Here is a 15,236-nt window from a genome sequence, read left to right on the forward strand (position 1 = left end):
GCGTGAACGCATTCACCTACCCTACTCCCAAAAAAAAAATGCTTAAAATTAACTTGTTGAACATACATTGAGTCGTCAATCCCAAGGACATTTAGTATTCCTTCCTTCCACAAACTCCAAACCATCCACATGGTGCTGCCTTCAATTGATATCCCATTTTGAATTTCAGGTTTTGGTGTGGCCCCGTCGGCTAATAGTAGTAAATTTCGTGAATGACGTCAGAGGCACTCTAGTGTCCAAAGGGACCCCGTCGTACATTCTCGAACCTGTCTAGCACACAGGCGCGCAAACGCGTGTCGACGGGAAACTACAGTGGAGGATTTGTGAGCTTGAATGTTTTCAATGAAGTGCTCGCTTTTTGGAATAACTCCGCCCTTTTGGTTGACTTCGAGCAAATCGAATGGTCTATTTGCCGATCGCTCAATCGCATAAATCATTACAAATGGCACCCAATGTGGAGCCCGATATTCGACCCCAGGCATCGTTTAGGTCCAAATAAGTGAACCTGGGGAAGATAGGTTTTCTGGCTTGATCTCGGATAGAGGAACAACCGTTTCTCAAGTACGTTCCTGCTTAGTTTTTTCTTTCTGTCTTAAAACGAGAACATCCACATAGCTTAACTACGGCTGTTTCTAGGACTCAACTTCGCAATTTAAACAACAGGTTGGATTTACTTTCCCTTTCATTTGTGATGGCGTTGGTACCTCGAGCGAAACGTCTGCATTAAGGATTTCCATGCCTAACATCTAAAAATTAGAGTTTAGGTGCGGGTAGCAAGGGAACGCAACTCTTGGGCTTATCCTATAACCAAAAATCTGCTCGTCGGACGCTGCGTCCGGAATCCGATCCTGCGGGGTGAGTGACGTGTGTTGTGTTATTGCCAAAATACATCGATCCAACCAAACTGATGTTTTATATATAACTAACTGTTTGATACCTTAGCTCTACGGAAGTTCCGGAAAGACGGTCAAACCAGAGTGCACAAAAGACTTTTCTAAAGTGGCCTATATAGTATACGAGCATTTACTAGGACTTATAAGCACAACGGGGGCAGAAAAAGTTGCTATTGCGATAAACTGTAATTCATGCCGCGGTTCAATATGGAATTGCATTTTCCACTCGTTGACGGTAGTCCTTCGCTAAGTATACGCGTTAGGATTGGTATCTCATCCATTAAGTATGACTGCGAATCGCAACTCATCACAAACTGGGAACTCATAAACTTCATCCGACGCCGAAAATAGGAAGGAGTCCTGGGATACGACTTTCACGACAAGCCACAATTTACCAACTACTGTCACTACTATTTAAAGACAAAAGAGCAAATGGAAAATCTTCAATATATTGACGCTTTCAGACAACACTGTAGAAACCAGAATTGAGGAGAAAAGAGTTTACCCAAAAGACAGGAGGTCTCATGAACTAACATGTTGTCTGTAACATAAGTTCTGAAAACCCAAAATATTCGAAATCTTGGAATAATTTTACACGTCAAGTTACTGTCCTAAATCTTTCGTCTTTTTTTGAAGATAAATGCAAATACCATTAAAATGAGCCCGAAATGCCAAAGACTTCTCTCCACTTTTTATTACCTGAAACATTAATTAATGTTTTGAATTAATCCTTTTTTGTCTTACCATTTTCCCCGCATTCTTCTGAACCGCTCAATCACCACCCTTTCCCAATAAACCATTAAGGGCATTCCACCGTTCATATCAATAAAACATAAAGTGAAAAAACCAACGATAATACAGAAAAAAATCGGCTTACACGTTCTTACCCGACATATCTATAGGCGGCCTCACCGGTCGCAATTATGATTATATCACGGGTAGATGCCACCTAAATGCAACATTGTCTCTCAGGTCGCAAACATTGTCTTCGCGGTGGATGCAACAATGTTGCACATGTCGTGCTGTCGCGGAATGCTCGACTTGTCAGATTGGTAAATTGTTTGCACACGAAAGGCTTTAATCCTTCGCCTGATGTCACGCCATTTATAGAGAAACTCATATAGAGACTGCCAAATAGAGTTGAATACTTGCAACAGCTTCGTATGAAGTTTGCTTCCTAAATGGAATCAATCTAAACGTTACAGAAAATCTTTGAACGTTTTTCCCGATAGAATAGTAATTAATTGGGATGAATTTTAGTATCGAGAATCGTCAGTTCTTTGTAGTGCAATTTTGTCGTTTATAATCCGCATTGCTGCCACAATTAAGCTAAGCAAAAAAACGAGTGACATAGCAATACGAGGTTAATCCGAAGCAAACTCAATCTAGATTTTCGCCTTCTCGCATTTTCTGACGTAAACCGAACCGTAAACAGTACACCAACCCATAGAAGGAAAAGTGTCGTAATAACGTAAATCTCGTCGAACTCTGAAGGTAGAACCAAACCTACGGCTCCAACGCTACAACAATATGAACTGTATAAGTATATGCTTGGCAGGATTCTAAAAGATATTTCTCCAACGGAATTCTAGGTTTTCAATGTTTTCGCTTATTCGAAAAAAGAAGATATATTCGAGGGGGATCTTCCGGAGTAGAACTTCGAATTACGAAAAGCAAAGACTATCTATGAATTCTCGTTTAGCTTTGTACCGGAAACTATGAAAATTCATTCAATAATCAAAACAATTTTGGATGTAATTGCAGAGAATCTTTTCCGGCAGAAACTAAAATTACAGCTCATGGAATCTCCTCATGCCCAGACGGCGTGGGCCTGCGCGTTGATAAGCAAGACTGTCCTTTAAGACCGATGCAATTATTGAAGTTGCTATAGTAACCGATGAATAAACAAACCATTTTAGTTTCAATGTTGTTACTTTTTCGATTTCAAGTGACAATTCGAGTGCCTTGAGAATCTGCAGGTTTAGTGATAAATAGTTTAGAAGTGGAATTGTGTTTAGTGATCAACGAAGGTACGCTCACTTTATCGCAAGAAATCAACGTAAAATAAAAACGCTTTACCCATTTAGACGGAAATATCAAATGCAAATCTGCTTGAAGAATTTTCGAAAGCTATGATATACTCGTATAGTGATTCTGAGTTCACGATTTATTGACCTATTTTGGAAACATGAATCTCAAAACCGATGTCTAACATATTCTGATTTAGCTGAAATCAAATACTAAAAACCTGCAAAGAAAAATTATGAAGAACGGACTATTCCAATGAAGTAACAAGTGGTTGACATTATACTTCCAACTTACTTTTTAAACTTACAAGTATGTCTTCAGTGCCTACTCTAATAACGGCCACTTCACGCTTCATTTGGTGGATTTCAGAAATGATAATCTACGAATCTAAAAATAAATGACAGCATCAAAATTGCATTGTACTATTAGATTTTCATATTGTTTAAACGCCTATTCTTTGAGTTTTTGGGAGTATCACACACACACACGCACATCAACCCTCAAGTCAAGTTCCGCAGAAATTTCTATAGGAACGCTATGGCAGCTACTTCGGGAGGTTGGACGGGGTTTGAAATATTTCTGCTCCTCAAGTTCATTTCAGAAACAAGTCGGGAAAGCGGGAGCTGAGCGCTTCAGGTATGAAAGGTTTTGTTTGCTTCTTCTGTAAGTATATTTGAGTGTAGAACTATCCGATTTGCGCGTAGCTCGGTATGTATATGCATTTAGCATGTCAGATTTAATACTTCGGGTTGTAAATTTACACGGTAAAGACAATTTTGAGCTACTGTAACTTTTTTACTAAGAGTATGATTTTGATCAAACTTGGGGATAATATGGTTCATATTAAATTTTACAATATTACCAAGTTCTATAACTCTAGGATAAACTTAAGGGGAGTTTTACTCAATTTTTCCAAAAATATGGTAATATACTATTATTAACTTAATTTGAACAGATATCGATATGGATAGTATTTTGAGGCCTGGGCACCATATAGAGTCAGCTTCATGAATTTTTTCAGATTTTTCGGTTGGGTAGTTGCTAAGAATGGGTCCGTTAAAGAAATCATCACTTCCCACTCCCCGATTTTCTAACAAATCTCAAAATTGAAACCGTCTTCGAAAAGTACTAATCGAGATCTTTCATTTGATACCCCATATGACTACATTTGGTGAAAAAAAATTTTACACCCCCCTTTTACATGTATGGGGACCCCCCCTAAATTCAACCTAGAAGGATATCACTCACTGCATGTTTGAGTGTCCACAGTTCCCACCTTCTCACCAAATTTTGTGTCAATCGGTAAAGTAGTTTCTGAGAAAAGTAATTGTGAGAGACATACAGACAGACAGACGGACAGACAGAAAGACAGACATTGAACCGATTTTAATAAGGTTTTGTTTTGCAAACAAAACCTTAAAAAGAACATGCCTCAATTTATTCCATCTGAAATCTAAAACGGGGTGTGACTTGATTCTAGAAGCTACCGAAATCACAATTACCTTTTCGGTACGTAAAAGAATAAAAAAAAAGTTGAGATCCAGAAACACTTTTGACAAAAATAAATCCCAGGGATGGATCTTTGACCACCTTACTTACTTCTTCCTATACAGTCTTGCTCCTCCACACATTCCCCGAAATCTAGTTCGCTTGTTCCTACTTATCCATTGGTAAAATTCAAAATCCAAATACTTCCCTTCAACCCAGCAACCTTTTATAATTAGTTAGCGTTTAGAATCGTATTTATATAAGAAACAAATCCGGAAGCTGGATGCTTCAGTTATGAAAGGTTGTGTGTTTTTGTTATGTAAAGAGCTTTCAGTTTACATCCATACGTTTACCCATTGGTGTATAGCTAGAAATTCAAAACATTTCTTCATGCATTTTCCAATCTCCAAGATATATATGTACATTGTACATATTGAAAACATACATCGATATTATGGCCATCCTAATCACACAAACAGTAGCCATTACTGATTGCTGATGCATACATATGTTCGCATCTACGCATTACTTCATACACAAAGGCACATTTATCCGAATTGCACACGACGCGCTAATTTCGAACGAATATATATATATGTCTCGTCGCTATAAACTAAGATTGATGTAGAAAAAAATAGAACAAGATGAATTTATGAAGGTTGCTTCAAATTTAATATGCATGGTAGCTTAAAATAGTTCACTTAGTTCACGGGTATTGAAAATGTGGACTGTTTGAAAAACCACTTTTCGTGGCTTTAATTTGATTCGGCACCTCCAAGTGGTGACCGCTGGGAGCTCTTTCATAACGAAAACTGCAGACGGAGAAGGATGAAGGCGAGTCTCCCGCGCCTAAAAACGGGACAAATTGTACCAACTGGTCCTCCAGATTGGGGGTTGGGTAGGGCTGACAACCCTACAAGGAAAACAACTCGTTACGAAGCCACAACAGGAGCCTCGGACAGGACGGACTTTAAAACGATGGACCCGGCAACGAAAACGGGTCAACGATTTGCGCATTTTCTCATGGAACGTGCGCTCCCTGTACAGAGATAAAGCTGATGAGCAGCTAACAGCAGTTTCTTAGTCAGCCAAAAAATGAAACCTGTTGTTATCAGCTTTGAAAACATAAGCCAACGGTTATGCACTCTGCGCTTGCCAGGCAAATTTAGAAATATAAGCCTCATTAACGTTCACGCCCCTACAGAGGAGACTGCAGAGTCGGAGAAGGATACCTTCTACGAGACGGTAGAACGAACCCTCGAAGCCTGTTCCAGATATGATATTAAAATCATACTTGGGGATTTTAACAGACAAGTAGGGAAGGAGCCCGTATTCAGGCGATACGTTGGCTCCCATAGGTTACACGAAAATACAAATGATAACGGACTGCGGATTATTCAATTAGCAGGGTCACACGAAATGGTTATTGGAAGTACCTGGTTTGCGCGGAAAGCGGTCCACAAACATACATGGGCCTCTCCAGATGGGACCACTTTCAACCAAATTGATCACGTGTTGATCGAACGCCGCCACCTCTCAGCCTTGATGAATGTCAGAACATATAGAGGGGCCAATATAGACAATACCACCTAGAATCCCCTCTGACAATCATGTGAGAGTTAACACTGAAGCCATCCACAACACAGCCCTCCGCGACACCTATAAGAGGGAAATGGATGCCATAATAACCGCAGTCAACAGAGGACCTGGAGATGAAGCATCAACAAATGATCTTCACAACCACCTGAAGAACGTTATCATGGATACGGCCAAAAACATATTTGGCCCCAGCCGCAAAAGGAATCGGAACGGCTGGTCTGACGATGAATATAAGCTAGCAACGGAACGGAAGAATGCCGCATACCCCGTAATTGTTTGTTGTTGTTGCATTCTCAAAGAACGCGGGCGCGCAGAGACTTATCACGAACTCCGTCGAGCGGAGAAGCGACTTCACAGACGGAAAAAGGAAGCCTGGGAGAACCAACAAGTCTGTGAACTAGAAAAGTACAGGGAGCAATCGCACCAGGCGCGCAAGTTTTACCAACAAGTCAGCAGGATGAAGCCTTATACACCTCGATGTTCATCCTGCGAAGACAAACAGGGAAATCTGATTTCCGACAGAATGGGCATATTGGAGCGATGGGTTGAGTACTTTGATGAGCTACTGAACAACCAGAACATCGGCGAGTTGGAGGTCCCGTCAACTGAAGACGACGGACAAATACTGCCACCACCAAGTTTAGGAGAAACAGTCCGTGCATTCATCGGTTAGAAAACCATAAGTCGCCAGGAGCCAATGGAATTACAGCCGAATTGGTTAAATATGGACGCGACCAGTTACACCAAGTGGTTCATCAACTTGTGCTCAAGGTATGGGACAGCGAAACAATGCCTAACGATTTGCAACAAGGCATTATCTATCTCATTCATAAAAAGGGAGATATCATACAGTGCAGCATTTATAGAGGTATCACGTTGTCGAGTACCATCTATAAGATATTCTCCTCTATCTTTCTAGGCCGGATAGCCCCATACGCCCAGAACATCATTGGCCCATATCAAAGAGGATTCACTCCTGGCAAATCAGCAACAGATCAGATCTTCTCTCTGCGGCAAGCGATGGAAAAACTGTTGGAATATGGACAACAGTTGCACCATCTGTTCATCGACTTTAAAGCCGCCTATGATAGCATAGCCAGGGTAAAACTGTACACGGCCATGAGAGAATTTGTTATCCCGACGAAATTAATAAGACTGACTTGGCTGACCCTGACCAATGTGCGAGGCCAGATAAAAGCAGCAGGATCACTCTCAAGACCATTCGACATCAACAACGGTCTACGACAAGGGGATGCCCTATCATGCGTCCTCTTTAACCTGACCCTCGATAAAGTGATCCGTGATGCTGAGGTAAATGCAAGAGGTATGATCCTCTTCAAGTCCACCCAACTACTGGCCTATTCTGACGGTATCGACATCATGGGAAGAACCACCCAAGACGTACAAACTGCCTTCATCCAGATCGAGCAGACGGCGCGAGATCTTGGGCTGCACATCAATGAAGGCAAGACAAAATATATGGTGGCAACGTCAGCACCGAAAACCAACCAACCAACAACATCGAACCGCACTGGTCAAACGGGAAGAATAAAGATAAGAGAATACAACTTTGAGACCGTTGACAATGTCTCCTATCTAGGGTTGAAAATTACAACCGATAACAGCTATGATGATGAAATCCGCGCACGGTTGTTGTCAGCCAACAGAGCCTATTTCAACTTACAAAAACTATTCCGCTTGAAACGTCTCACCATAGGGTCAAAGCTCTTACTGCACAAGACTATGATCTTGCCAGTCCTCATGTATTCTTCGGAAACTTGGGTTCTTAGCAAGAAAAATTGCGAACTCTATGCCGCGTTCGAGAGAAGTATCCTCCGAAGAATTTTTGGCCTCCTACATGAAGATGGACGATTCCGTAACCTACATAACGACGAAATCTATGAGCGATACCATGACTGTCCGGTTGAGCACCAGGCTGTCGTACGGAAGGTCGCGGTTCAAATCTTACTGGTGACAGTGGAATTTGTATCGTGATTTGACGCCGGATACCGGTCGACTCAGCTGTGAATGAGTACCTGAGTTAAATTAGGGTAATAATCTCGGTCGGCGCAATTGCCTCTTATAGGGTACTGTAATCTTGTAGTGTACCGTTACGATCTTGAAAGAAGTGCTCTAACTCATTTCAAGGCACTGGTCCAATTGGATTGTTGCGCCAACGACTATTATTTTATAAAAAGGCAATAGAAAAGTGAAATTCGAAATTTCGTCTGATTAGCAAAAATCGCTTAACGTTCGTGATCTGACGGAGGCGACTTTAGCGATCCAGCTGATTCTCAACCCGTCGAATTGTTTCAGTATTTGATAATCTTATATGTTTTAGTTAATTAGTTTTTCGATATGGTAGATTTCAAGTAGCAAGACAACTCTCGTCTGTCGTCTTATCTTTCATTTACCATTTACCATCTATCGACTTGCCATTCGGACTGATACGTGCTTTCGTTATATCAGCGAAGTCAAGCCATCTTAAGCATTATTTCAGACCACTTGCTAAGCTATACATAATACAGCCTAGTTTTTCTCTGTCTGACACCAACAGTTGACTTGGTAGGTTGACAATAACCGTCTGTACTCAGCCATAGTCTATTCTTTACATTGTTACTGTTAAATCGTGAAGTCCGATGAGGTCAAACTCATTCTTTAAAATCTCGTTAACCTCTTCTGTTGTGATATTCCCATTTATATATCTGCGTTCTATAGTGATCTACTAGCCACTAAGTCTAACCTCGTCTTACTCTATTAAGGCTTTTTAAATTTGATTCAAGAATTTTTTGGCGGTTACATCATTGGCTCACTCTAGCCCCAACACACCCTTTTGCATCGGTAAGTTCTAGATATTTTTACTCTTCTGAGAATGTTGACGTAAGACCCTTCACCCCGTTTTGCGGTGGTGCTACCTGAAAGTTAAGGTCTTTTGTTTGCTCCGGATCTGTTGTCTTCTTAATTTGCACAACTGTTCACGCAATCTATTCCCTGGTTTTTATGTGCCGTCACTTGTGTAATGAAGCTCATAGTTTCGCTTTATTTCTGGGTATTCTTGATTCAGATTTTTCGGTTGAGTAGTTTCTAAGAATGGCTCCGTAAAACAAATGATCTCTTTCGACCCCCCGCACTCTCCATCTTTCCAATAAATATCAAAACTAACTGTTCCAGAAAGTACTAACCGAGACCTTTCATTTGATACCCAATCCGACGATATTTGGTGAGAAAATATGTACACCTTCCCTTAAATTCGACGTAGAATGATGATGATGATAGATAACTCACTGAATGCGTGAACCTTCACAGTTCCCACCTTTTCACCAAACTTAGTATCAATCGCTATAACCGTTTCTGAGAAAAATTCGTGTGATAGACAAACAAAAACACAGACAGACAGACAGTAAACCGACTTTAATGAGATTTTGTTTTACCCAAAACTTTAAAAATGACGCCGACCAGACCAAATACAGGGTGCGGCAGCATAACTTCCTTTTTTAAAATGCGCGCCACTCCGTTAGTTGATGTCATAGCGGAGCGCTAGCGGTCTCGTTCAAGAGGGGATACTGTAAAGTTTTGTCCCGACACGGTTCAGTCGCCATCATGCGTTGAAATAGTGAGGAGCGTGCCTTTGCCGTTGAGGTTTACTTTTCAAGCGGATGTTCGGTTATTGCAACACAGCGTGCATTTCGGAATCACTTTAATTTAGCTCCGTTGGCTTCCGTCCCAGACCGCAAATCAATTGCTACATGGGTCACTACATTCAAACAAACTGCAAGTGCGACAAAAGGAAGAACTGGAGTCCTCCGGCCCGTTAGATCACCTGAGAACATTGAAGCAGTGAGAGCGTCAATGTTGCGATCGCCACGGCGTTCTGCGCGCAAACACTCATCTGCCCTTGGACTATCCGATAGTTCTGTGAGAAGAATTCTTCGTGATGATCTTCATTTTCATCCCTATAAGATGGCGATAGTGCAGGAACTTTCAGAACGTGACTTCAATTCTCGGATGAACGCGTGTGAGCTTCTTCTTGATGTCGTTCCTGAGGGTGCTATTGTTTTTTTTAGCGATGAAGCCCATTTTCATTTGTGTGGGTCGGTTAACAAACAAAACATGCGCTACTGGGCTGACACCAACCCTCGAGAATTGCATCAAAAGCCTTTGCATTCACCCAAAGTCACAGTGGGGTGTGCAATTTCCTCAGCTGGAATTATTAGTCCCTGGTTTTTTGAGGAAAATGAGGTTACAGTGACAGTGAATTCGGTAAACATGCTACAGAATTTGTTTTTTCCCACGGCTAGAAAATTTGGATTTGGTTCCAAAAAGACGGTACAACAGCACACACTTCAAGAGCATCGATGGCTGTTTTGAGGGCACATTTTCCAGAGCGCCTTATCTCAATTAGAGGCGATTTGGAATGGCCGGCACGCTCTCCCGATCTGTCCCCTTGTGATTTTTTTCTATGGGGTTTTTTGAAATCCCGTGTTTACGTGAACCGTCCAAGAACCCTACAAGCTTTGAAGACCAACATCCAAGAAGAAATTGCCAACATAACACCTGCTATGCTAACAAGAGTCATGACAAACGCCAGAAATCGGTTTACACAATGTATGGAGAATGGGGGACGTCACCTAACAGATTTGATCTTCAAAACAATGTAAATAAAAACTTTAGACATGTACCTACATTATAAAAAATAAATAAATATTTTCCGATGCATACAATACTTTTTATTGAGTTTTGAAAAAAGGAAGTTATGCTGCCGCACCCTGTATAATGATTGATGAGACTTCGAAAATGTAGGCAACTTTATATACTTTGGTGTACAATCAAATGAAAAGGGGAAATAAAGTTGGCGAAGTGAAACTCCACAAACAGAGGCTTCTACTCGGTGCTGCCGATTTTAAAAGCAGCTCCATACACAGGAAAGCAAAGCTCCGGGTACTCAAAACGATAATAGGACCTGTGCTATGCTATGAATATGAAACATAGGCCCTAATACAAACTTTCGAAAAACTTTTCAATACCTTCGAGAGGAGGAGAATAATAAGAGTAGAACGAAAGGACGATCAATGAAAAATCAGATACAACCATTTGACGACCCTGAAATATGCTAAATAATCAAACTTCGGAAGTTTCAATGAGCTAGCCACACTAAACATATGGGTGGCACTTAGATACCTAAAAGAGTATTCGAAGGGAGAATAGAAGAACGAAGACCGGTGGTAAAACCATGAAAACGCTGGAGAGATTCCGTTGGCAAAGACATCGCATCACTGCTCGGATTCCGAAACTGGAGGACCCGATCAATGGATTGAGATGGTTGGAGGAAGAACATTCTGAAGACCAAGGCCCGAAACGGGCTATAGAACCTCAACGGCGACGACATTTCTTTTTGAACAAACTTCGCATGTAATTTGATCGTGGTGGAAGCTTTCAGCTTACCGTTATGTAGTAATTTCCCATTGCACCTAAATATCATTTATCGTTCTATCCCACTGCTCCTGGCATTCCTGTCGAGACTTTTCTTTTGAAGTTTATCCCCTGTCCACTTTTTTGTGGGATATAAGGCATCCACACAGTTTCTCTATTATTATTGTTTTTCTTTTCCTCTATGCGACTGTGCTTCAAGGCAGCTTTTTAAGACGTTAGTACCTGGTACGAATCGCTGAGCACTGTCAGTCATATAGTGTCATGTCATATAGTCAAGTATTTTAAAACGAGGGATAATCTTGACCTGCAAAGCTAAGAACGTAGAGAGTTTTATGTTTCTTTAATCCATTTTTATCACATTCTTATGGTATCACAGGAATCGAGACCTATTTGAATATACGACGGAGGAAAATTGAAGACCGTTTCGATTCAATTCCATCCACCCACCGTATAAAGTACAATATCATTACGATCTCTCAACAAGTATTATTTAATTCTCTCCACCGGAAGCAATCTAAAAATCGCATTTAGAAAATGCTTAAAAGTATTGGTTTATTTCAAACGAACTAGCTGCGGATACCTGCATAAATTGCTTGCGCTTTATTCTAAATACGATAAAAATCATAAAATTCACTTAACTAAAGCCTAACTGGAAGAAAATCTTCATAATCTTGCGTTCGGAACCTACGTGGCTTGCATGGCTTTCAGACAGCAACAATGTCTACTCGACAATGTTTTTCTCATCATAACAATCATTTACAGTAACCATGTAATTTGCCACATTTTTACTGCAAATGTAACTTAATTTGATAAATTTAATGAGCGCACTTACGTTTCCATATCCAACATTTGCATCATCATTGCTCGAATATCTTCTCGCTGCATCTAATGCACCTAAGGCCGAATCGGTTGCCAGTCAAATGATTACCAGGCCCCAAACATATAATCAGCTTCACGTTGTAATCAAAACACATTTCGTCCAGTAAGGAGTATAACTCAAATTGTCCCTAATTGCATCCGCGAGTACCTCTCCAATACCTGTTCATCCATCAATATACGTTTCAACTCATGTAAATATAAATTTTCATCTTTGCAGACGCTAATAAAAATTTCCGAAAAGATGGAATTGCAGTTCTTTCAAGCCATTTCACTATATCGACAGAGAGATTATGAAAAATGTCTGGAAATCTGCAATACTTTGTTGCAACAGCTGAAGCTGCCTCCGCAACATTCTCAAGACATTGCAATGCGAGAACAAATCGCTAATGGAACTTGGCTGCTTAAGATGCAAGCGTTGACACAACGAGTTTATGTGGACGACCTGGAGACCAACGACGAAGGAATCGGTAAGGACTGAGAGATTATTAAATCAATTTAGCATATTTACTCACATAACTTGACCCCTACGTTGGAGTATTTAAGGCGTCCGTCAGACTGGGGCTCAGTCAGAGTGATTACCAGACCGTTTCTAATAGCATCGGAATTATCGAACTTAATTATGTAAAATAATTAAATTCTTGTCGGGTAAATCTACTTACTGCTAGCAAGTGGCTAACCATGATTATCGCTGAGGGAATATTGTTTTTATTATTATTATTCTGTTAAGGGAAAGTCGCCCCGCGTCCTTGAAGAACTATTGTGCCCTTTTTACTGGTTATAGTGTACCTGTTGATCATAGTATCTCAAGCAGGCCTGTAACCGTTAGGAACTTTAGTATGTTCCCCACTTTCAGATGTTTCAGCTTTGCATCTGGTATTAAGTGTTCTCCCAGATGTATCGACCTCCTTTACACAAGTGCCGGACACTGTCCCAGGACGTGTATAGCGGTTTCGTCCTCCTCCTCACAAAACCTGCAGGCAGTATCCGTAGATATCCCTAGCTTCCCTAGGTGATAGGTGACCAGTGAGAATTCCCACTATGATTCGGAGGTTCTTTTTGGTGAGGTTTAAGCAATCCTTTGTACGCATGGTTTCGTATCCCCCAATAAGCACCCTGGACTGCTCCATCCCTGGTAGGCACGCCCAATATAGTTCCCTCAATCGTTTCTTAGATTCATAGCCATGAAACCGTTTCTGTTTCCACAGAAGGGTTCTGGCCCGTGTAAAGGCATTCCTGCACCCTTCTTGGCTAGTTCATCCGCTGCCTCATTGCCTTCCAGCCCAGCATGGCCTGGAACCCAAAGTATCCAGACCTTGTCGGACGAGCCGAGTGTATTCAGTCTCTCAAGGCATTCCCATACCAGTTTAGAGTTCACCTGGTTGGACCTAAGTGCCTTGATCGCTGCTTGGCTATCGGTGAGAATAGCTATGTTCTGCCCCCTGTAGTTCCTTTGCAGATTAAAGGAGGCACATTTGTCTATGGCGTAAATTTCCGCCTGGAATATGCTAGTGTACCTGCCCATTGGCTCAAAGTACATTTTCCTTGGACCAATGGCACCGGCACCCGCTCCCTCTGCTGTGAGGGATCCGTCAGTGTACCAAGTAATCAGTTGCTGGTTTAAGCCGTATGTCGCAGCCACGCTCTCCCAGTTTGCCTTATTACTCCAACGCGTTTCAAACTTCTTATCGAAGTGAAACCTCGTTGTCATGTTGTCCCTCGGTATCAGTAATTCGGGATACCGCCTAGAAAGGATATCAATCTTCCTTCGATTTAGGCAGCTCCCTGCTTCACTCATACTACCGACCATCCTGAATATTGATCTCCTTGCCTGCATCTGTATGTGCAGATGGAGAGGGATCAATCCCAGAAGGACCTCCAGGGATGCCCCACTGATACACACGCAAGCCAGCCTTTGGAGCTTATGTAATTCCCTGGCTTGTGTACTGAGTTCGGTTCTTTCTGCCCAGATTACCGCTCCATAGGTAATCATTGGCCTTACTATTGCAGTATATATCCAAAGTAGTATCTTCGGGATGCAACCCCATTTTTTTCCTGCTATGGATCTGCAAGTCATCAGAGCCCTCGTGGCTTTCCGACATGTGTCTTCCAGAGTAATTTTTGGTCTAGCGTGATTCCCAAATATTTGACCTCTGTTTCTGGTTTCACTTCCATATCATGTAATGTTATGGCTTTCAGGTGATCCAGCTTACGCCTGCTAGTGAATGGTACTATGGTGGTTTTGGTTGGGTTGATCCGCAGTCGCACCTTCCTGCACGAGGCACTAGTAACCCTTAATCCAGTTTGGATTCTATCATATAGGGTGTCTTCATATTTGCCCCTACAGGTTAAAACAATCTCGACCGCGTAGCCCTGGACTTGTATTCCAGTATTAGTTAACACGTCCAGGAGATCATCCACTACCATACTCCACATCAGTGGCGATAGTACTCCACCCTGTGGACAGCCTTGAGTGATGTTCATGATAATAGAATTTGTACCTGTTTGTACCTCTATTTGTCTGCTTTCTAGCATTTTGCCCATCTAGAGTGCCAGGGTGTTTCCCACTCCTTTGCGGCTCAGGGCATCCTGTATCTCTGTGTGCGATGTGTTGTCGAATGCTCCTTCGATATCCAAAAACGCGCACAGTGTAATTTCTTTTGTTTCTATGGTGTCCCGTAGTACCTCTGTCAGCTGATACAGAGCAGTTTCAGTTGACCGTCCTGCCCGGTAAACGTGTTGACAGTGATATAGGGGATTACGCTTTAGAACGTTAGTTCTAATATAGTTGTCTATGACCTTCTCCACCGTTTTGAGTACGAACGATGTTAGGCAGATTGGTCTGAAAGACTTAGGGTGAAAAGGATCCATTTTACCCGCTTTCGGAATAAAGCCCACTTTTACCCGTCTCCATGCCCTTGG

The 15,236-nt window shown here is 41.7% G+C and overlaps 1 protein-coding gene across 2 annotated transcripts in view; it reads left to right on the forward strand.

Moving 5' to 3' along the window:
• The first annotated feature begins 2,784 nt into the window (after positions 1-2,784).
• LOC119647219 (tetratricopeptide repeat protein 8) overlaps positions 2,785-15,236 on the forward strand; it is a 28,751-nt gene continuing 16,299 nt past the window's right edge. The window contains exons 1-2 of one of the 2 annotated variants that reach the window (XM_038048048.1): positions 2,789-2,923; positions 12,535-12,784. In XM_038048048.1, the coding sequence (XP_037903976.1) occupies positions 12,559-12,784 (226 nt within the window). In that variant the 5' untranslated portion in view covers positions 2,789-2,923; positions 12,535-12,558. Of the gene's footprint in view, positions 2,924-12,534; positions 12,785-15,236 lie in introns of both variants that reach the window. The other variant, XM_038048049.1, reaches the window with a different exon arrangement.

This window comes from Hermetia illucens, chromosome 1 (assembly GCF_905115235.1).
Source record: "Hermetia illucens chromosome 1, iHerIll2.2.curated.20191125, whole genome shotgun sequence".
NCBI classification, from domain to species: Eukaryota; Metazoa; Arthropoda; class Insecta; order Diptera; family Stratiomyidae; genus Hermetia; species Hermetia illucens.